Source organism: Canis lupus, chromosome 15 (assembly GCF_003254725.2).
Source record: "Canis lupus dingo isolate Sandy chromosome 15, ASM325472v2, whole genome shotgun sequence".
Classification (NCBI taxonomy): Eukaryota; Metazoa; Chordata; class Mammalia; order Carnivora; family Canidae; genus Canis; species Canis lupus.
In genome coordinates, this window is record NC_064257.1 from 673,728 (window position 1) to 692,623 (window position 18,896).

Sequence of the window (18,896 nt, forward strand, 5' to 3'; positions counted from 1 at the left end):
CCCTTGAGGACCCAGAGAGGGTGCTCGCTGCGTCCCCAGGAGTCTGGCACGCTCTGGGCTCCAGCAAGGTCCCCTGCTCCCCTGATCTTGGGACCTCGGAACTGGGTGAAAGCCGGATCCCAACTCAGGGCTGGCCTGTCTACAACTGTCCTAGGCCCCCTTTGAGTTCGGGGACCCCCGGGCCGCCCCAGGAGGCAGGTGTACGTGGACCCACGTGGCTCTGGCCTTCCTGCAGGCCAGCAGCGCCCACCCCGCCCCCAGCGGCTGGAGCTGCAGGCCATACCAGGGGCCCACGCCCTGGGCGGGTGCACAGGGTGGCCATTGTCCGCACAGTGCCTGGCACCCTCTCGTTTGCATAGCCACGTGAAGAATGCCAGGGAGCAGGCTGGGGACGAGTAGGGGGGCCGGGCTGGGGGGAGGACGCCGACGGGGGCGGGGGGTCGGCAGCAGACCCTGCTTTCCCCCAGTGCGGTCCAGGGAAGGCAGGTGGGCGCTGGGCATGGGAGTGGGGTTGTGACGTTCCCCCTGCACCCACAGCGAGGGGAGCCCACGGGGCGCACTGAGCGTGAGGGGATTGCTAATGAGCTGGAGGAGAGTTAAATATTCCCCTGCTCCAGAGGGCGAGCTGGGGGGCGGGGGGGGGGGGCAGGGCAGGAGGAGGGGCAGCCTGAACCCTAGGAATGTGCAGAGGCCGCTCAGGCTCCGCGTCAGGCTACTCCGGAGCCAGGAGCCAGGAGCCAGGAGCCAGGAGGGGGCGGGGGGGGGGGGGGCAGCGAGGGGATTAAGGGGCTGAGCAGTCTGCCTGCCTTCAGGCTGATGCCAGAGGGTCAGTGCAATCTCTCACCTCCCCGGCCAAGCCCCAGGTCTCTCTCCTGCCCCTCTCAGATCTCAGAGACCCCACGGTGCATATTCCCTGGCTGGGCCTCCCCTGCTTTTGATACATATGGCTCCCCAGAACCCGGACCTCCCTCTCCCCAACACCCAGCCCAGTCTCTCCACATCTGGCCTCAGAGCCCTCTCCAAAAAGTTCTCCCTGATGTCTAACTCTAGTCTTACCTGCTGCAAAGGAGAATTCCACTTCCTTTCTGTCCTACAGTCAGAGGACAGGAAACCCCAAGGGTCAGGTCAGCCGTGCAGTAGCAAAGTCCATCATCTCAGGGCGGGCGCTCGGGCAGGAATGAGAACCATGCACCCGCAAGGTTTCTAAAGGGGGTTCCCCGGCAGCAAGGCCCTGAGGGCAAGCAGGGTCACTCCTCCCAGGCCCTCCCCTCTCTATCCCCGGGAGGCGGGGCAAGGGCACCAACCTGGGCCACGGCCCCGCCCCCCGCCCCCAGGGGGCTGGCAGGAGCTTTGCTGGGGACCCTGCCCCGGCTTAGGCGGCTGCTGTGGGCGGGCCCCTGGCCTTTCCAGCCCCTGGCCTCCCCCTGCATTCTAGAGCCCAGAGCCTGCCGCCGCTGAGCTGCTCCTTCTCAGCCTCCGGCCCACCCAGCAGCTCCCCTCACCTGGCCATGACCCCAGCGCCCCCAGGGACCCTGGCCCAGCCCTGAGCCCTGGGACCTCCAGCCCCCTCCCCTGGGCCATGGCCAACTCGGGCCTCCAGCTCCTGGGCTACTTCCTGGCCCTGGGCGGCTGGGTGGGCATCATCGCCAGCACAGCCCTCCCGCAGTGGAAGCAGTCCTCCTACGCGGGCGACGCCATCATCACGGCCGTGGGGCTCTACGAGGGGCTCTGGATGTCCTGCGCCTCCCAGAGCACCGGGCAGGTGCAGTGCAAGCTCTATGACTCCCTGCTCGCCCTGGAAGGTAGGCCTCCCTCGGGCTGCGCTGGGAGGGTGGGCTGGGGGGGGGCAGGCCAGCTTGCCCGCAGCCTGCCACCTGCGCTGGGCTCCACCCTCCGGCCCCCCCCTCATGCATTTTGAACATCCAAGGCCAGATGGGTGGTCCCACCCGTGGAGGGGGGCGCTCGGGGTTCTGGCAGCCACGGGTCCAGATCCCAGCTCTGCCGCGAGAACCTTAAAGGAGTCCAACCCTTTCCTGTTCTAACGTCCCCAGGCCCCCAGCCGGAGGGGGGAGCACTAGGGCTTCACAGGGCTGTGGCAGGGTTAGACCGGGTCGAGGGGTGCCTGGCTCCTCCCGAAGAGCCGCGTGCAGACACGCCGTGCAGTGCACATGCACCTCCGGGCCTGCCACCTAGGCAAGCGGGCCTCCGTTTGGGTGCACACACACGTGTGCCTGTGCACACAGGTGCTTGGGCATGTCGGTCCCTCTCCTTCTCCCGGGGTGTGGACTTGAACGTGACAAGTTGGCTTGTAAGCCGGCACCACTGCAGCTGTGTCCCTGCCCAGGGCCGCGCAGGCCTGACCCCACCAGCTATCACACCAGCCTCCTCTATGACACCCATGCAGGTGGGTCGTCTGGTCTCCTGCAGGCACCCAGATCCCCTGAGCTGCCCACGGCCCAGGACTGACCTGAGCACAGGTGTACGGCTGCCATGGATGACTCAGAGGGCAGAGGGGAAGGTGACCAGGAGCCAGAATGGCTGATGAAGGTGTCCCTGCCCGAGAGCCCCCTTGGGCTGAGCTGGGCCATGGGCACCCTCTCTCCCTCCTGCTGAATCTGAAAGGCCCTGGGAGGAACTGATCCCGCTGCTTGGGAGGGGTGGGTGAGGGGTGGGCCGGCCCCAAAAGAGAGTCCCACCGACAGACAGCGCTGACCAGAGAGATCACTACCCCGCACCGTCACACCGCACCTGGAGGAAGCTGCAGGGGGAGTGAAGGGCGAGGTTAGAGGCCAAGCGCAGCCCCCCACCCTGTCCTCACTGTCCCCTCACACCTGCTGCAGGTGGCTGCCCAGGGGGAGCTGCTGGCTCCTGCCCGAGCCCCTTCATCCCGGGCTCCTATGCGCCCGCCTCTCCCACCGCCCGCTCAGTCCCTCCTGCCCTGCCCAGGTCACATCCAGTCAGCGCGAGCCCTGATGGTGGTGGCCGTGCTCCTGGGCTTTGTGGCCATGGTCCTCAGTGTGGTCGGCATGAAGTGCACTCGGGTTGGAGACAGCAACCCCACCGCCAAGGGCCGCATCGCCATCTCTGGGGGTGTCCTCTTCCTGCTGGCAGGTGAGTGTCCCTGGCTCCCTCTCCACTGTCTTGGCCACGGCAGGTGGCAGGTAGCCAAACCCGCCCGGAGCGGTCAGCTGGGGGCCTGAGCAGACTCGCCCTCCTTTGTCCTTAGGCCTCTGCACTCTGACAGCCGTTTCGTGGTATGCCACCCTGGTGACACAGGAGTTCTTCAACCCCAGCACACCTGTCAACGCCAGGTGAGTGCCGGCGCCCGGCTTGGACCAGGGAGCATGCTGGGCCTCCCGCTCCCCTGCCTTTGCCCAGCTTGGAGGGTGGAACAGGGGGTGAGCTGCAGGTGCTGTCACTGAGAAGCTCCTGGGAGTGGGGGGCCAGGCGGGGTGTGGCTGGACCCTCCGAAGGGGCGAGAGTCCCGTGGAGGACACCGTAACCTGGATCTGGGTTTGATCCCAGCTCTGTGTGTGCTGTGTGAGAGGCACGTTCCTGTCAAACGTAGGTGGGACCCCAGGACCCAGGTTGTGAGGGCTCAGGGAGATGTTGCAAGGAGGACTCGGCACAATGCCAGGGCCCCGGAGAGCTCAGTAAACCCCTCCCTGGGCCTCCTGCCCAAGGCAGCAGGTACTTTGGGCTGGAGATGGAAACCAATGGTAAGGGCAGGTGTGCGGGCCTTACAGCGTAGGAAGACTTGGTGCCCCATCCTGGGCCGGAAGGCAGCCAGCGGTCCTGGCCGTGGTGTGCAGCATGGTGGGGAGGGGATGAGGCAGTGGGGTGCAAAGGTCTGGAGCCAGAGGCCGGCAGTGCAGAGCGGGGTCAGAGATATTTAGCTGCTGGAAGGGCCAGGACTAGTAAGGCTGAGGGTGTGAGGGCCCGCTACGGGCTTGGTGAAGAGCCTGGGCCCACCTGGCTGCCCTCCTCCTTTCAGCTGTGCCAGAGCAGACAAGGGGACGGTCTCAGCCCCAGCCATCCCAGCTGACCTTGGGCCCTGGGGTGGAGCGACAGTGAGGAAAGACCAAGACCACAGGGCCATCGCAGTCAGGAGGGCTTCCTGGAGAAGGTGGAGGTGGGGCGAGGGAAGAGACGGGCCTCAGGCCTCAGGCCAGGTGCTCATTCCCTGGGGCGGCAGCTGTAGAAGATGATCTCCAAGCAGGAGGCGGCTCAGCTCAGGGACAGGCGCCTGGTCCCTTGGACACTCCCGGAGGCACCTGGTGTGCAGGCCCCGTGCTGGGCCCCCCAGGGACAGGGACCAGTCGGGTGCTCTCCGCGCTCCAGGCGCTCCCTAGGAAGCCGGGCAAGCAGGGAGCTTAGCGGCCACCCAGGAAGAGTCGGCAGAAGGCACGGGGTGGGGGTGGGGTGCTCAGGGACAGGCCCTGGGAACGGGTGGGCCCTGAAGGCCGAGGAGTAGGCGGTGCAGAAGGGGGGATGCCCAGCAAAGGCCCGGAGGCGGGGAGCCCCGGGGGTGCTGCAGAGGCGAGGCAGGGAGGGGTGCAGGCTGGCGGTGGCCGAGGTGGGGAGTCGGGAGCGCCAGGGCGACAGAGAAAGCTGGCAGGGATCGCCTCCCCACCCCCCCACCCTCTCCACCCCTCCCCGGTGGGACCTGGCCCCTCCTCTGGCCGGATGAGGAAGGGCCCCCCCTCCCCCCCCATCTGCGCAGGGCGGGCCCTGGGCCTGGGTCCCCCTGGTGGCCGGGTGCAGGGTGGAAGCCAGAGGGGACTTCCGGGGGAGGGGGGGGGCTGTCACCCAACCCGAGGGGGGGGCGCCCAGGGGGAGGGCAGGCCTGCAGGGGGGGGGGTGCACCAGGGGGAGGGCAGGCCTGCAGGGGGAGAGGGGGGCCAGGGGAGGGCAGGCCTGCAGCCACCTCTGACGGCGACTTCCCTACCCGCAGGTACGAGTTCGGCTCGGCCCTGTTCGTGGGCTGGGCATCGGCCGGCCTGGCCATGCTGGGGGGCTCCTTCCTCTGCTGCACGTGCCCCGAGCCTGAGCGCGCCGCCAGCAGCCCGCAGCCTTACCGGCCGGGCCCATCGGCCGCTGCCCGAGAGTACGTCTGAGCCCCAGCCGCCGGCCCCGTGGCACCCCGGGCAGGGCCGGGAGGGCACGGCCAGGAGGGCACGGCGGCCCCGCGAGCTCCGTTAGGGCTCCGAGCGGCTTGTCCCCACGTGGGCACCCACCTGCACCCGGAGCCTCGCACCCAGACGCTCCGAGGGAGGCCGGAGGCGGGCCCCGGCCCGTGGTGCACACACGTGTCCAGCCCGGGCACGTTTCCTGTCCAGGAGCCGGCGCGTCCACGAGGCTGCTTAGTCACCCACTGCTGGGCTGCACAAGTGGCTACTGTGCGCGGGCCCTGGGGACACAGCCACGAAGACGGACCCTGGTGCCCCACGCCCCGGGTGGCCAGAGCCGTTGCCCTCCCCAGGCCGGCAGGCTCCTCACGGCAACCCCACGAGGGGGGCAGTGCCAGGGTGGTGAATGTCCCCACTTACGCACGAGCAAACAGGTGCAGGGAGACCAGGAGCTTGGCCCCACTGGTCCCGAGTCCAGGCCTCAGGCCTGCCCCTGCACCCCGCACCACCTGGACGCCCACGGCTATGCCAGAACGCGACCCGCCCGCCCCCAGGAATGGGCCCCGGTAGGGCTGCTGCGAGGGCCCGGGTCTGACGGCTCTGGCCAGGCCCTGCACCTGGGCCTGCCCCCCACAGCCCCCGCCCCACGGGCTGCTCACCCCACTAACCAGCTCTCCTCTCTTTTGACTTTCAGACCAGTTGTTAAATTGTCCGCCTCCGCCAAGGGCCCCCTGGGTGTGTAATGTCCAGGCCCCCACCCTGACTCTGTCCCCCGCCACATCTAGCCTGCGTGTTTGGTATTTTTTGGAAAGAGAAGCGAACATCCAGCCCCAAGTGTGGTGTCACTTGATCTGTCCCTGGCATGGCTACGGTGGGTCCTGGCTCGGGGAGGTCGGAGCTGGTCCCTGGGCTCTTTGGGGGTAAAGGTGGGGAGACAGGCCTCCGGGGTGGCTTACTTACCCGGCACAGGCAGGCGCCAGGAGCGTCCCTAGCCTGGCTCTTACCCCAGAGCTGGGGCACGGGGACGCTGGGGGCTCATTGCGTGAGAAGGGACCAGGAGAGGGCCCCGAGGCTGCAAGCCCCCTGGTGCTCCCCTTCTTCCCCTTCCTGCTCTCCAGCTGCCGAGGTCCCACGACATCCCTGTCCTGGATCCAGAGTAGGGGGGCGGCCTCAGGGCCCTGTCCACATGCCAAAGTGTGCGGTCCGAGCTGGAGGGGCTTTTGGTCTTGGAGTTCAGGTAGCACCTTAGTAGAGAAGGGGGAGACGTCCTCAGAGAGACGACGGTCAGCTCCGCCCCTCGCCTCGGGCCTCGCCCTCCCGAGCATCCTCCCAGGCCCCTGAGCACCCTCTGGTCTCCCATCCGACCGTCACCTGGCTGCCTCCAACACCTGCCTCTCGCCAAGTCACTGGACCCCGAGGAGGCAGCCCGGCCTCCCCGCCCCGCCCACCCCAAGGGAGGTGAAGTCAGAGATGACGACACACAGTCTCCCTCGGGGGCCCGGGGTTGGGGGGGCAGCCGTGGGACTGTGGGCGCAGGGCCCCGGCCTGGCAGCTGGGGCGCCTCGGGGGTGGCTGTTCCCCGCGGCCTGGCCAGCCTCTGGCCACAAGGGTGGGTGCCGACCCCCACGGGGCCCCCCAGGCCCGCCCGTCGAGTCCCGAGTGTGAGAGCCGCAGGAGGCTGTTCCCGGGGCCGGAGCCGGGGCGCAGCGGGCCTCGCCGCTGGACGAGCTCTCAAGTCACCCGGAACCGGTGGCCAGGAGCTGCCCTGGACATCACGACGGAAGTGGCCGCGGGGGCCCGGCATCGAGGGGGGCACCCCGGAGGCCTGCAGCGTGGGGCTGTGCGGCCACAGTTCTTGCCCCCCTGGGGGTCGCGGAGGGACAGGGGCAGCTCCGGGGAGGGGCGAGCCGGGGAAAGATGAGGGCAAGGTCTGTCTCCCTGAGACCAGGCTTCCCTGTAAGAGCCCCCCCAATTATCCACCTTTTTGCTGAAACGATTTTTTTTAAAGATGTTATTTATTCATGAGAGACACAGAGAGAGAGAGAGACGCAGAGACATAGGCAGAGGGAGAAGCAGGCTCCATGCAGGGAGCCCGATGTGGGACTCGATCCCGGGTCTCCAGGATCACGCCCTGGGCCGAAGGCAGGTGCTATACCGCTGAGCCACCCGGGCTATCCAGCTGAAACGATCTCGAGCGAGACTTGTGTCACCTAGAGCCAAAAGAGCCCCGACCGACACGGCCACATTGGGAGCCTGAAAGGGTGTCGGGAGGCTCCTGTGGGGACCCCGCTGAGCCGGGTGGGACGTGGGGCCCAGAGGCTCGACGTCTGCTGGTGCTCCGGGACGCCTTCCTGTCCCAGGTGGGGGGCTGGGCAGCCCTGGCCGTCGGGGCACGAAGCGGTTGGCCCCGCGTGCATCATCTCGAGGTGCCGGGTCCACCGGGCCTGGGTAGGAAAACACGGGGGGAGATTGCGCTGGGTGCTCCCGAGCCTGGGGGGAGGCTGCAGGAGAGGGGCCCCGCGCCGGACGGGAGGGGGCTGACAGCTGCAGGGACCAGCTTGGGCCTGCGACACCAACGCCCCTCCACCTAAACCAGGGATGGGAGAGGCCGAGGCTCCGCTCGCCGCCCGTAGCCCGGCACGCTCACCCCCCGCAGAGCGGGGTCCTGGCCACGGAACGTGTCCTGGGAAAGTTAGAGGACTTTAAGGCCGGGAGAGTTGGGATCCTTGGGGGGCCCAGGGATTGAGCACCTGCCTTCAGCCCAGGGTGTGATCCTGGGGTCCTGGGATCGAGTCCCACCTCGGGCTCCCTGCATGGAGCCTGCTTCTCCCTCTGCTTGGTCTCTGCCTCTCTCTGTGTTTCTCATGAATAAATAAATAAAATCCTTAAAAAAAAAAAAAAAAAAAAAAAGGCCGGGAGAGTTTGGGAAGCCTGCTCTCGAAGCCACCTGTTCCACTCGTCTACATCAAGGTCACCTGCGCAGCCAGCGGCAGGGCCAACTTTCCAGGCCTCCTGCCCGAGCTGTTTACCTTCCCAGCCTCCGGGCCAGAGGACTGGGCAGGGACACAGGAAGGGGGTCAAAGGGCACGATCCTAAAGCTTTGGCTGATGTTTATTAACAGAGCTCTCCGGAGAATGAAACTGCCAGGCCGTAAAATACAGTTTGGGGAGGAAAATGCCTGTGTTCTCAGCCAGTGACGAAAGCCCGAGTAGAATGACCACAGAAGGTGCTGGGCATAGCGAGGGAGCCTCGGGGCACTCGGGGGACCCGTCCAGTGCCTGCACCTGAGAACACCGATAAGGACGGAGGATTGGATGGTGTCCAGGAATTAGGTTTTTGTGTTGCATGTATTGTGAATTTTGGGCAATGACACTGTGGTTTGTTTGGGGCTTTTCAAATCCTTATCTGTTAGACGTGCACGCTGAAATGGGAGAATAGCTGGATTTGCTTTAAAATACCCTAAGAACAGGGCAGCCCGGGTGGCTCAGCGGTTTAGCGCCGCCTTCAGCCCAGGGCATGACCCTGGAGACCCGGGATCGAGTCCCATGTCGGGCTCCCTGCACGGAGCCTGCTTCTCCCTCTGCCTGTGTCTCTGCCTCTCTCTCTCTCTCTGTGTCTTATGAATAAATAAATAAAATCTTTAAAAATAAATAAATAAAATAAAATACCCTAAGAACAAAAAGGACAGGGACAGGGGAAGTTTGGCAGGTGCCAGGGATACTTAAGGAGTCACTCCATTCTCTTTGTGTGTAGGTTTGCAAATGAAAAAAAAAGTTAAAAGTGCTTGTAAGTTTTGCTGGTCGTGCAATTTAACCACCCCACTGACCACGGGGTCCTGGGTGACGAGCATTCTAGAGTCTCCTGCCACCTGGAAACTTGGTGGAAACCCAGACTCTCAGGCTCCACCCCACACCAGGTGACACGGGCTCGGCATTTTAAGGAGATCTCTGGGTGATTTGTGCACACGCCAGGGTCTGGGAAACGCTGATCTAGGCTCGTGAGGGAAGAGCTGTGTGGTGCCTTGTCCTCCTCCGGCATTTGGATTCCAGATACAGGGATCCCTGGGTGGTGCAGCGGTTTAGCGCCTGCCTTTGGCCCAGGGCGCAATCCTGGAGACCCGGGATCAAGTCCCACGTCGGGCTCCCTGCATGGAGCCTGCTTCTCCCTCTGCCTGTGTCTCTGCCTCTCTCTCTCTCTCTCTCTGTGTGTGTGTGACTATCATAAAAAAAAAAAAAAAAAAAAAAGATGAATTTCAGATACAAAGAAAGCGGTTCAGTGTGTGACTTCGTCTAGAGTTGGCAAGATTATAGGAAGCCATGGCTAAACCTGATCCAGACAAAACTGGAAAAGAACAGACCACCCAAAGTCACGCTTCCCGACCTTTTCTCCTCATAGAGAGGATAAAAATAATATTTGGCTCAATTTATGAGCACGTTACAAGGCAATTTTATTCTTGACAATGCTCCTGTTCAAAACAACTATAAATACTGGGGAAAGGGTAGAGAATTCGTCAAGGGGCAACAAAGGAAAGGGCTGGTATGATGCTGTCGAACCACCAGGTCAACACTCTAAGAAGTACTCCCTTTCGTCCACATGGAGGCCCACGTGGTGATCACGAGACTGAGTCCTCCCTGGCCGCCAGGGTGGAAGATGAGTTACGTATGGAGGATTGAACAAATAAGTAAAATACTGAAGATAACGGGAGCCAGGCTTCCCATCACCAGAGGGAAGATTCACAAAGATGCAACAGGAAGACTCCAATAAATCCTGTGGTGTTGGTTTGGAGTTGGAGCTATCTGCACGGACACCTGGCCTTTAATATATTTAGATGAATGTTGAAATAGCTATAGTTGTGTACGGGTACGTACATGTGTGTGATACACATACGTACATATATCTACAAGCCCTACCCTCTAGAAAAGCCTCGAAGCAATGACAACCCAGGAATGAGAGGGCACCTTGATTTCTGACTACCATTCTCCATGAATAGGTATCAGGGCTCCATGGAGAAATGGCTGATCTGAGGGCTGGGGTAAGGAAATAATAAGCCTGGAGCATCTCAGTGTTCTAGAAAGTAAGAAAGGGCTCAAGGAATAACAGAGACGTGTTCCCAAGGATGTAGAAACCAGATTAAAGAGACTCCCACATGCTTTATCTGGGACAATTTATCAAAATAAGTAAGGATAGGAATGGATTTTAACTCAGCAACTAAAAATAAGAATCTGTTAGTCCAGATTGAAACAATTTTTTTACAAGTTCTTTGGGTTGTTCTTTTTTAAGATTTTATTTATTGATTCATGATAGACAGAGAGAGAGAGGCAGAGATATAGAAGAGGGAGAAGCAGGCTCCATGCAGGGAGCTCAATGCAGGACTTGATCCTGGGACCCTGGGATCATACCCTGAGCCAAAGGCAGAGGCTCAACCACTGAGCCACCCAGGCGTCCCTGAAACAAATAATTTTAAATAGATGGGAGCAGGAAAAAAGCTCTACAGTAAAATGGCCACTGATATAATTTATTAACTAGCAAGTATAAAATATTTAACTTGACGGTGGTGAAACACGGCAGACATGTCTTCAAGTGACAAGCGTTTAACACCACCAGCAACAGGACAGTCAAGATTGTGTGGGATCCCTGGGTGGCTCAGCGGTTTAGCGCCTGCCTTTGGCCCAGGGCATAATCCTGGAGTCCCAGGATCCAGTCCCACATCGGGCTCCCTGCATGCAGCCTGTTTCTCCCTCTGCCTGTGTCTCTGCCTCTCTCTCTCATTCTGTGTCTCTCATGAATAAATAAATAAAAATATTTTTAAAAAAAGATTGTGTGCCCCCAGATATAATGCACTGGCGGAATACGGCATCACTTCTGTGATATTCCTGCTAAAAGTGTACGCACAAACCGAACCTACTTAGGACATGACAATCCAAATGGACGTTATTCTAAAAAATAACCAGCTGCACTCTTCAAAACCGCCCGTGTTACGAAAGACAAGAAAAGACAGACAAGATGGAAGAGATATTACAACTAAATGTGGTGAGTGATCCTGGACCAACAGAAGACCTACTTGGGACAACCGGTGACATTTGAATGGTGACTGTGGTCTAGATGGGTAGTACCATTTCAAAGTGAATTTCCTGAATTTGATAGTTTCCTCTAGTCATGTAAGACAGTGTTCTTGTATTTTAGGAAATACATACTGAAGTTCTAAGAGGGTAGTGAGGTATCAGAAAAAAATATACATGGATTCACACATGAAGAGTTATAAGGCCAATACCTGCGGTACAATAGCAATTGGACAACCTAAGCGAAGGGCATACTGGAGGGGAGCCCTTCTTGCTACCTTTCTCTGAAGTTTGGGATTATTTCAAGATAGAGTGTTGTTTTGTTTTGTTTTGTTTTTTAAGTCTAAGTGAAAGCTGGAATACTGAGATGCTGATTTTCTTAGAAGGCACTTGAAACCCTGGGCAAATGTAGATGCCTCCCAAGACGGCAGCGGAGAGGAAAGCTTTGGACTCCTCTTTATTGCACCATCATGTTTTTTTTTTGTTGTTGTTGTTTTTGTTTTTTAAGATTTTGTTCATGAGACAGAGAGAGAGAGAGAGAGAGAGAGAGAGAGAGAGAAGCAGGCTCCTCAAGGGGAGTGTGATGTGAGATTCGATCCCAGGATCCTGGGATCACAACCCGAGCTGAAGGCAGACACTCAACCACTGAGCCCCCCAGGCATCCCTTCATCATTTTTTTCCCTTTATCATTTTGAAAAGATGTTTTCGCTGGGTATAGAATTCTGAGTTGACTCTCCTCCTTTTGGTACTTTATAGATGTCATCCTAGTGTCTTCTAGCTTACATAATTTTTATTTTATTTATTTATTTTTTTAGCTTACATAATTTTTATTTTTTTTAATTTTTTTTTTTTTATGATAGTCACACACAGAGAGAGAGAGAGAGAGGCAGAGACACAGGCAGAGGGAGAAGCAGGCTCCATGCACCGGGAGCCCGACGTGGGATTCGATCCCGGGTCTCCAGGATCGCGCCCTGGGCCAAAGGCAGGCACTAAACCGCTGCGCCACCCAGGGATCCCAGCTTACATAATTTTTAAATGAAAAGCCTGTGTCACTCATTTTGTTGTTGCTCCTTTGTTTTCTCTCAGCTGTTTCCCAGATTTTCTCCATCTTGGTTTTCAGAAGTTTGACTATGAAGTGCCTGGGTATGTTTTTGGTTTTTGTTTTTCCTTTCTTTGTGTTTATTCTCATTGGGGGTGTTCTGAGCTTCCTTGTTCTGTGGTTTGTTATCTTATATTGATTTGGGGAGAATTTCAGCTGTTATTTTTTCAAATGCTTCTTCTGTCATATTTTTATCATCTTCATCTGCCACTTGCGTTACATGCCTGATATCGTGGTACAGCTTAAATATTCTGCTCTGTTTTATTGTTTCCATGTTTATTGTTTCAGTTGGGTTAACTTCTACTGACCTGTCAGCAAGCTCATGAATCCTTTCCTCTGCTGTGTCATTTTTTAAAAAAAATATTTGTTTATTCATGAGAGACACAAAGAGAGAGGCAGAGACACAAAGAGAGAGGCAGAGACACAGGCAGAGGGAGAAGCAGGCTCCATGCAAGGAGTCCGAGGAGGGACTCGATCCCGGGATCCCACGCCCTGGGCCAAAGGCAGATGTTCAACCGCAAGCCCCCCAGGATCCTGGCTGTGTCATTTGTTAAGTACATCGAAGCATCTCATTTCTGATGGTTGGGGGGTTGTTACCTTGTGCTCAGCCCGAGACCTGGAATTCAGGGGGTTTGCATGTACCTCAACGTTCAACGCTCCATGGATGCCTGCACCACAGAGGGAATCCCTCTCCAAACACTTGCCCCTTCCCCAGCAGCAGCTTGCCATTATTTATGATGCGAGGCTTGTGTTGGTGGCAGGAGAGTTTTCTCCTCTGTCCTCCTCCAGCCTTAGTTGCAGACGGCCCCTGTGCACCTGAGCCTCAGGGGCGGGCTCTGTCCTCCCCACATAGCATCTGACCTTTGCATGTCCTGGTAGTGGGTCTTGGGTGGCAGGGAGTTTCCTGCCCTTTCACCAGGTAGCAAACTTCTGTTTTGTGACAGTGCAAGATCCTGGTCCTGAAAGGGTTTCCTACTTCCCACTAGTGACAGGCAGCACCTGCTTCTACTCACCTCAGCAGTTGCAGCCTTTATGTGGGGCTTATTTCTTGCCTTTCCATTGCTTTTGTGTCTCCTAATATTCCAATAGGATCATTTTCTTTTGCTCATTAGTGCAAGTCTGCTGCTTGCTTGTCAGTGCTCTCCATTTTTGTCTCAATCTGTCTTTTCTTCACATTTGTATCCTACTGTGTGGAGGAGTCCTACGTTGGCAATTATTTTCTTTGAGATCACTGAAGGTATCATTCCACTGGTTTTTTTTTTTTTTTAAGATTTTACTTATTTATTCATGAGACACAGAGGGAGGCAGAGACACAGGCAGAGGGAGAAGCAGGCTCCATGCAGGGAGTCCAAGGAGGGACTCGATCCCAGGACCCCGGGATCACACCCTGGGCCGAAGGCAGGTGCTCAACCCCTGAGCCACCCCGGTGCGCATCATTCCACTGTTTATATGGCGACCATTCTTTCTGTTCCAAAATCAAATGTCAGCTTTAATGTCATTTCTTTCAAAGTCATCATTCCCCTCCCAATTCTTCTTTTGCCTCTCAAAAATTGTGGTAACATTATTGATGTGTTTAGATGTAGATTTTTTTTTTTTTTTAATGTAAGTTTGTGGGCTTCTTGACTCTTTTAGTGTCTCCTCACTAATCAGTTCTGGGTAAGTCTGAGCCATTCTCTCTTCAATCTGCTTTCCTTTCTTCTGTGGCTCCAGTTATAGCCTGTTTGATTTTACCATATTCTCTCTTAGCTTTTCTTCTGTTTTCCATTTTTTAAATTATCTGTACTTCATTATAAGTGGTTTCCTTCAACTGTCTCCCAGTTAACTAATTTGACCTTGTTATATTTAATCAGCTTCCAAATATTACCCATTGATTTCTTTGAGGCATTATATTTTTCTCTTCTCAGATTCCCACCTGGTCAATTAAAAAAAATCTGCTGGGTCAAATACAGTTCCTGGTTCCCCTCTTTATTAGCTTGCTAGGGCTGCCATAACAAAGTACCACACACTGGGTGGCTTGGACAACAGAAATGTACTTCCTCACTTCCTAAAGGGTGCAAGTCCAAGATCTGAGTGTCAGCAGAGCCAGTTTCATTTTGAGGCTTCTCTCCTGGGTTTGTAGACGGCTGTCTTCTTCTGGTGTCCTCAATGGTCCCTCAGCTGTGTGGATGTCTGTGTCCTAATTTCCCCCTCTAAATTCATAAGAATACCAGTCATATTGGATTAAGGCCTACCTCAATGACTTTATGTAACCTTTATTACCTCTTTAAATACCTGAGATACACAAATAGTCACATTTTGAGATATTGGAGGTTAGGACTTCAATATATGAATGTGAGTGGGAGACCGACACAATTCAGTTCATAACACCTAAAAATTTTCAAGTTTCTCCTTTATTTTTTATTTATTTATTTATTTTTTCATAGAGATGCAGAGAGAGAGAGGAGAGAGAGAGAGAGAGAGAGAGAGAGAGAGAGGCAGAGACACAGGCAGAGGGAGAAGCAAGCTCCATGCAGAGAGCCTGACGAGGAACTTGATCCAGGGTCTCCAGGATCACGCCCTGGGCTGCAGGCGGCGCTAAACCGCTGCGCCACCAGGGCTGCCCAAGTTTCTCCTTTAATCTCCATAAACAGCAAATATAATTGCTTCGCAGTCTGTGTCTGTCATCTTTGGCATCTGGGGTTCCTGTGGCTCCTTTTATTATTGTCTGTTTCAATGTTGTCTGTCATGGTAACTCGTCTCCCTGTAAACCTACTTATCTTTGACTATGTGCATGAGGTGGCATCTGCAAAATATGTGTAGAAGGAAGGCCTAGGGTTATTTGCTTTAGCTCATGCGTGGGGGCACTAGCTGTTCTGGATCACCTTTATCCAAGTTCAGGACTTGAGATTTCTGGGCCCCCATGTACCCCCAAACAGGTTGCAGTCCGTGTGAGGGTTGGTTTAGTTAGCTACTGTGGTACAACCGTTCAAGATCCCCAACTTAAAGCATAAGGTAGTTTACAAAGGTCCCCACAGTTGGTGGGGCTGGACTTTAGAAGTTCTTCCCTCCAGCACTGTATAGCTGCCTCTTTCAGATCAGCAAACACACTTTCAGATCAGTGCTCAGCCTCTTAGTTGCCTCTTCCAGATTTACAAGTATATCCAGGGAAAAGGTAGTTCACTTTTCTACATTACCATCCTTTGCCTGGACCCAGTCTGGGAACCCCAGGTGTTTTGTTGCTTTTAGAAAGATTTTAGAAAATATCTAATATTCCTGGCTGTCATCAGCAGAAGAGTTGGACCAACATTACCACAAATGGACGCCAAGAGTCATCTTTTCAAAAGCTATCATATTAATTTTAGAGTACATTTAAACTTCATGACTAATAGTAGAACACTTTTTATTTCTTCTGTGAAAGTGATTATTCGTGACCGATGCAAATTAACAAGACTTATTAGATGTTAAATATTAAAATATTAACCAGAGTTGGTGTAAAATTCTATCACCTCCTTTTTTAAACTTTTTTAGAAATCGCTACACCCAATACGGGGCTCAAACTCATGACCCCAAGATCAAGAGTCACACGCTCCATCGACTAAGCCATGAAGGAGTCCCTAAAGTTTTAAATTTAAATATGCATTCCAAAAATTATCCAATGAGCACATAAAGTTATATGACATTTTTATAGAAATGGAAATGATGATATACAAATGACAAAGTCTCACAAAATGGCCTTTTTTTTTTTTTTTTTTAAGATTTATTTATTCATGAGACAGAGAGAGAGAGAGGCAGAGACACCGGCAGAGGGAGAAGCAGGCTCCTCGCAGGGAGCCCAGTGAGGGACTGGATCCCGGATCCCGGGATCATGCCCTGAGCTGGAGGCAGATGCTCAACTGCTGAGCCACCCAGGTGTCCCCAAAATGGCCTTTAGTATCAGTTGTTTCCTTGGACAGGGCCATCTCACATCTCTTGCTATAAAACTGACAATCAGGGATACCTGGGTGGCTCAGTGGCTGAGCGTCTGCCTTCAGCTCAGGGTGTGATCCTGGGGTGCTGGGATCCAGTCCCACAATGGGTTCCTTGCATGGAGCCTGCTTCTCCCTCTGCCTGTGTCTCTGCCTCTCATGAATAAATAAAATCTTTAAGAAAAATAAAAATATAAAAATGTAAATAAATAAAACTGACAATCACTGCAAGATCCTAAAATCAGTTTTGTTTCCAACGTACTCTTTTTTATATCTTTATTCAACATCTTCCCCATCATTTTACACCTACGGCTGATCCTTGACATACAGACAGGCTAGAACAATTGAGTACAGCAAACCCTGGGGAAGAGAAGCACTCTTACTTTTTTTTTCTTTGTTTTTAAACTTTTTTTTTCTGTTTTTAAAGATTTTATTCATGAGAAATACAGAGAAGCAGAGACATAGGCAGAGGGAGAAGGAGGCTCCATGCAGAGAGCCCGATGTAGGACGCGATCCCGGGACTCCAGGATCACACCCTGGACTGCAGGTGGTGCTAAACCGATGTGCTACGGGGGCTGCCCTGACCACTTCTTTTCTGATCAAACTTTTTTCTTGGGCCCAGGGTATTATTTTGAAAATGAGAAATCATTCTACTTGAAGATAACCTGGGTTCCCTATCACCAGCTCCTCAGCCCAGACAGAAAGCGCAAGAGGGTGGTAGAGCTAGTTGCCCTAGCAAGCTAACAATCTACTTACTTTTATTATTTGTAGCCTTTATGTAGGCCCTCCTCTACCTGTAGCACCAGAGGGAGGCAGCTCCTACTCACTTTCCCCAGCCACAGGTCAGCCTCACCAGTAGTGTCAGAGACTAAGCCTTCCCCACTAGCAGAACCTCGGCACCAAGCCTGTCCCAGCCTGTCCTGTGTGACCCTTCCTGGTTTACTTTCTCCTCGCCTAGTTGGCAGTTGTAGCTCTCCAACCTCCAAATCTGACCCACGTTTGCTCCCTCCCCAAACCGTCCCCAGCCTCTTCTCAGAACTTCTACATTCACTTTCTTACTCGGCCTCTAAGACTGGCTTCCCTGGGGGTCCTTTCAGTGGCTTCTTTCCTTCCCCCTAAACCTGAAGCAGTAGGTCTCCTGGTGGTGGGCTGTTTCCTCTAGATCACACCACTGCCAACTTCTAAACCACTTTCATCCTTTGGAAGAAGCCCTCAAAATCTCAACCTTTGAAGCCTATGCTTCTAGACTAAAGCCATTATCTAGCAATAGTTCTTGAAGATTTTTAACTCCAGAATCCCGAGCACCATCTTCTCATGCACATTACATCTACTACCACTTGCAGCAGTTTCAACACCTAGATATCCTTTGAGCAGCATGGTCTTTTTGACATTTTCACTTCCAGTAATGTTCACTTCTTACTCCTCCTCTTGCTCACAGGTCTATCACCTAGAAACTGTCATTACCAGTAACTGTGCTCCTCCATAAGCACAGCAGCATAGGTACACCACACTTCACCTTCCAGCTCCCTTAAATACTTTTACTCAAAGTCTACACGGAACTCACCAACTCTACACAGATAATTTTTAAAGATTTTATGTATTTATTCGCTAGAGACACACAGAGAGAAAGAGAGAGACAGACACAGGCAGATGGAGAAGCAGGCTCCATGCAGGGAGCCCGACGTGGGACTGGATCACAAGTCTCCAGGGTCATGCCCTGGGCTGAAGGCGGCGCTAAACCGCTGAGCCACCCTGGCTGCCTCCTTTTTTTCTTAGAATGTTCTGCTGTTACTGGCTTTAGCTAATCAGAATCCATTCCTGGGGGGTCTGGGGATGGGGGGTGGGGGGAGAGGATGCTGGGAACACTGTTAATTGTAACCTTGCACCTACTGTTAATACCTTGGCACTTCTGTTGAATTCAGTTGGGAAAGTTCTGGTTAAATTCAGTGCTCTACCTTCTCTAGCAATTCTATTTCCCTGGTGCATTTGTTTTCCCATTCTCCAAGACAACTATTTTACATTTTCTTTTCTAAGTCTTTAAGTAATTTCTTCACCCAAAGTGGGGCTCAAACTCACAATCCGTGATCAAAGAGTCGCACATTCCACCGGCTAAGGCAGCCAGGCGCCCCAACGCTTCTTTCACCAAACCTCTAACATCTCTTTTTCCCTTTTCTAAGATCCATCAAAGTAAGATTTTTTTCAATCTTTTTTATTGAACTTAATTTGAATAGATGAATTGACAAGCCTCTATAGCCATTAACATGAAAACCTCCCAAGAGCTGATTAAGCCACATGTTGGGCTCTGCACTCGGTGGGCTTGTCCCTTTCCCTCCCCGCCTGCCCATGCTCTCAAATATAAAACAGCAAGTTTAAAAAAACCCTTTATTACATAATCTCTACACCTAACCTGGGGCTTGAACTCACAACCCCAAGATCAAGAGCTACATGTCTACCAACTGATTCAACCAAGCACCCTCAAAACAGTATACTCCTAAATACACTTCCTTGATGCTACCATGAAGTAAAAAAGTTTTTACTAGCTATTATACACAAATGGGTGTTAGTCATTTACTAACACATTATCCATCCTTAAGTTGACTGCAGACTTTTGGTTGCCAGTATCATCTATGACATACGTCATGGTTTCCTTTCCGTTCTTTAGATT

The 18,896-nt window shown here is 54.4% G+C and overlaps 1 protein-coding gene across 4 annotated transcripts; it reads left to right on the top strand.

The window, feature by feature from the left end:
- The first annotated feature begins 1,220 nt into the window (after positions 1 to 1,220).
- CLDN19 (claudin 19) lies at positions 1,221 to 5,964 on the top strand. Of its 4 annotated transcripts, none has more exons than XM_025419687.3 (5): positions 1,221 to 1,802; positions 2,947 to 3,111; positions 3,227 to 3,311; positions 4,955 to 5,107; positions 5,824 to 5,964. In XM_025419687.3, the coding sequence occupies exons 1-5, from the start codon at positions 1,580 to 1,582 to the stop codon at positions 5,870 to 5,872; spliced, it is 675 nt and encodes a 224-aa protein (XP_025275472.1). In that variant the 5' UTR covers positions 1,221 to 1,579; the 3' UTR covers positions 5,873 to 5,964. The 4 variants fall into 4 exon arrangements, with proteins under 4 accessions (XP_025275472.1, XP_048949911.1, XP_025275471.1 ...); XM_035699182.2 differs by lacking the exon at positions 1,221 to 1,802 and adding an exon at positions 1,842 to 2,404; XM_049093954.1 differs by lacking the exon at positions 4,955 to 5,107 and having other exon boundaries at positions 2,841 to 3,111.
- The last annotated feature ends 12,932 nt before the right edge of the window (positions 5,965 to 18,896 follow it).

Bases quoted from the DNA above. Each gene is read 5' to 3' on its own strand.
- CLDN19 (XM_025419687.3), top strand. From the start codon at position 1,580: ATGGCCAACTCGGGCCTCCAGCTCCTGGGCTACTTCCTGGCCCTGGGC. The intron at 3,112-3,226 runs GTGAGTGTCCCT...CTTTGTCCTTAG, and splicing joins TGTCCTCTTCCTGCTGGCAG to GCCTCTGCACTCTGACAGCC. The intron at 3,312-4,954 runs GTGAGTGCCGGC...CCCTACCCGCAG, and splicing joins AGCACACCTGTCAACGCCAG to GTACGAGTTCGGCTCGGCCC.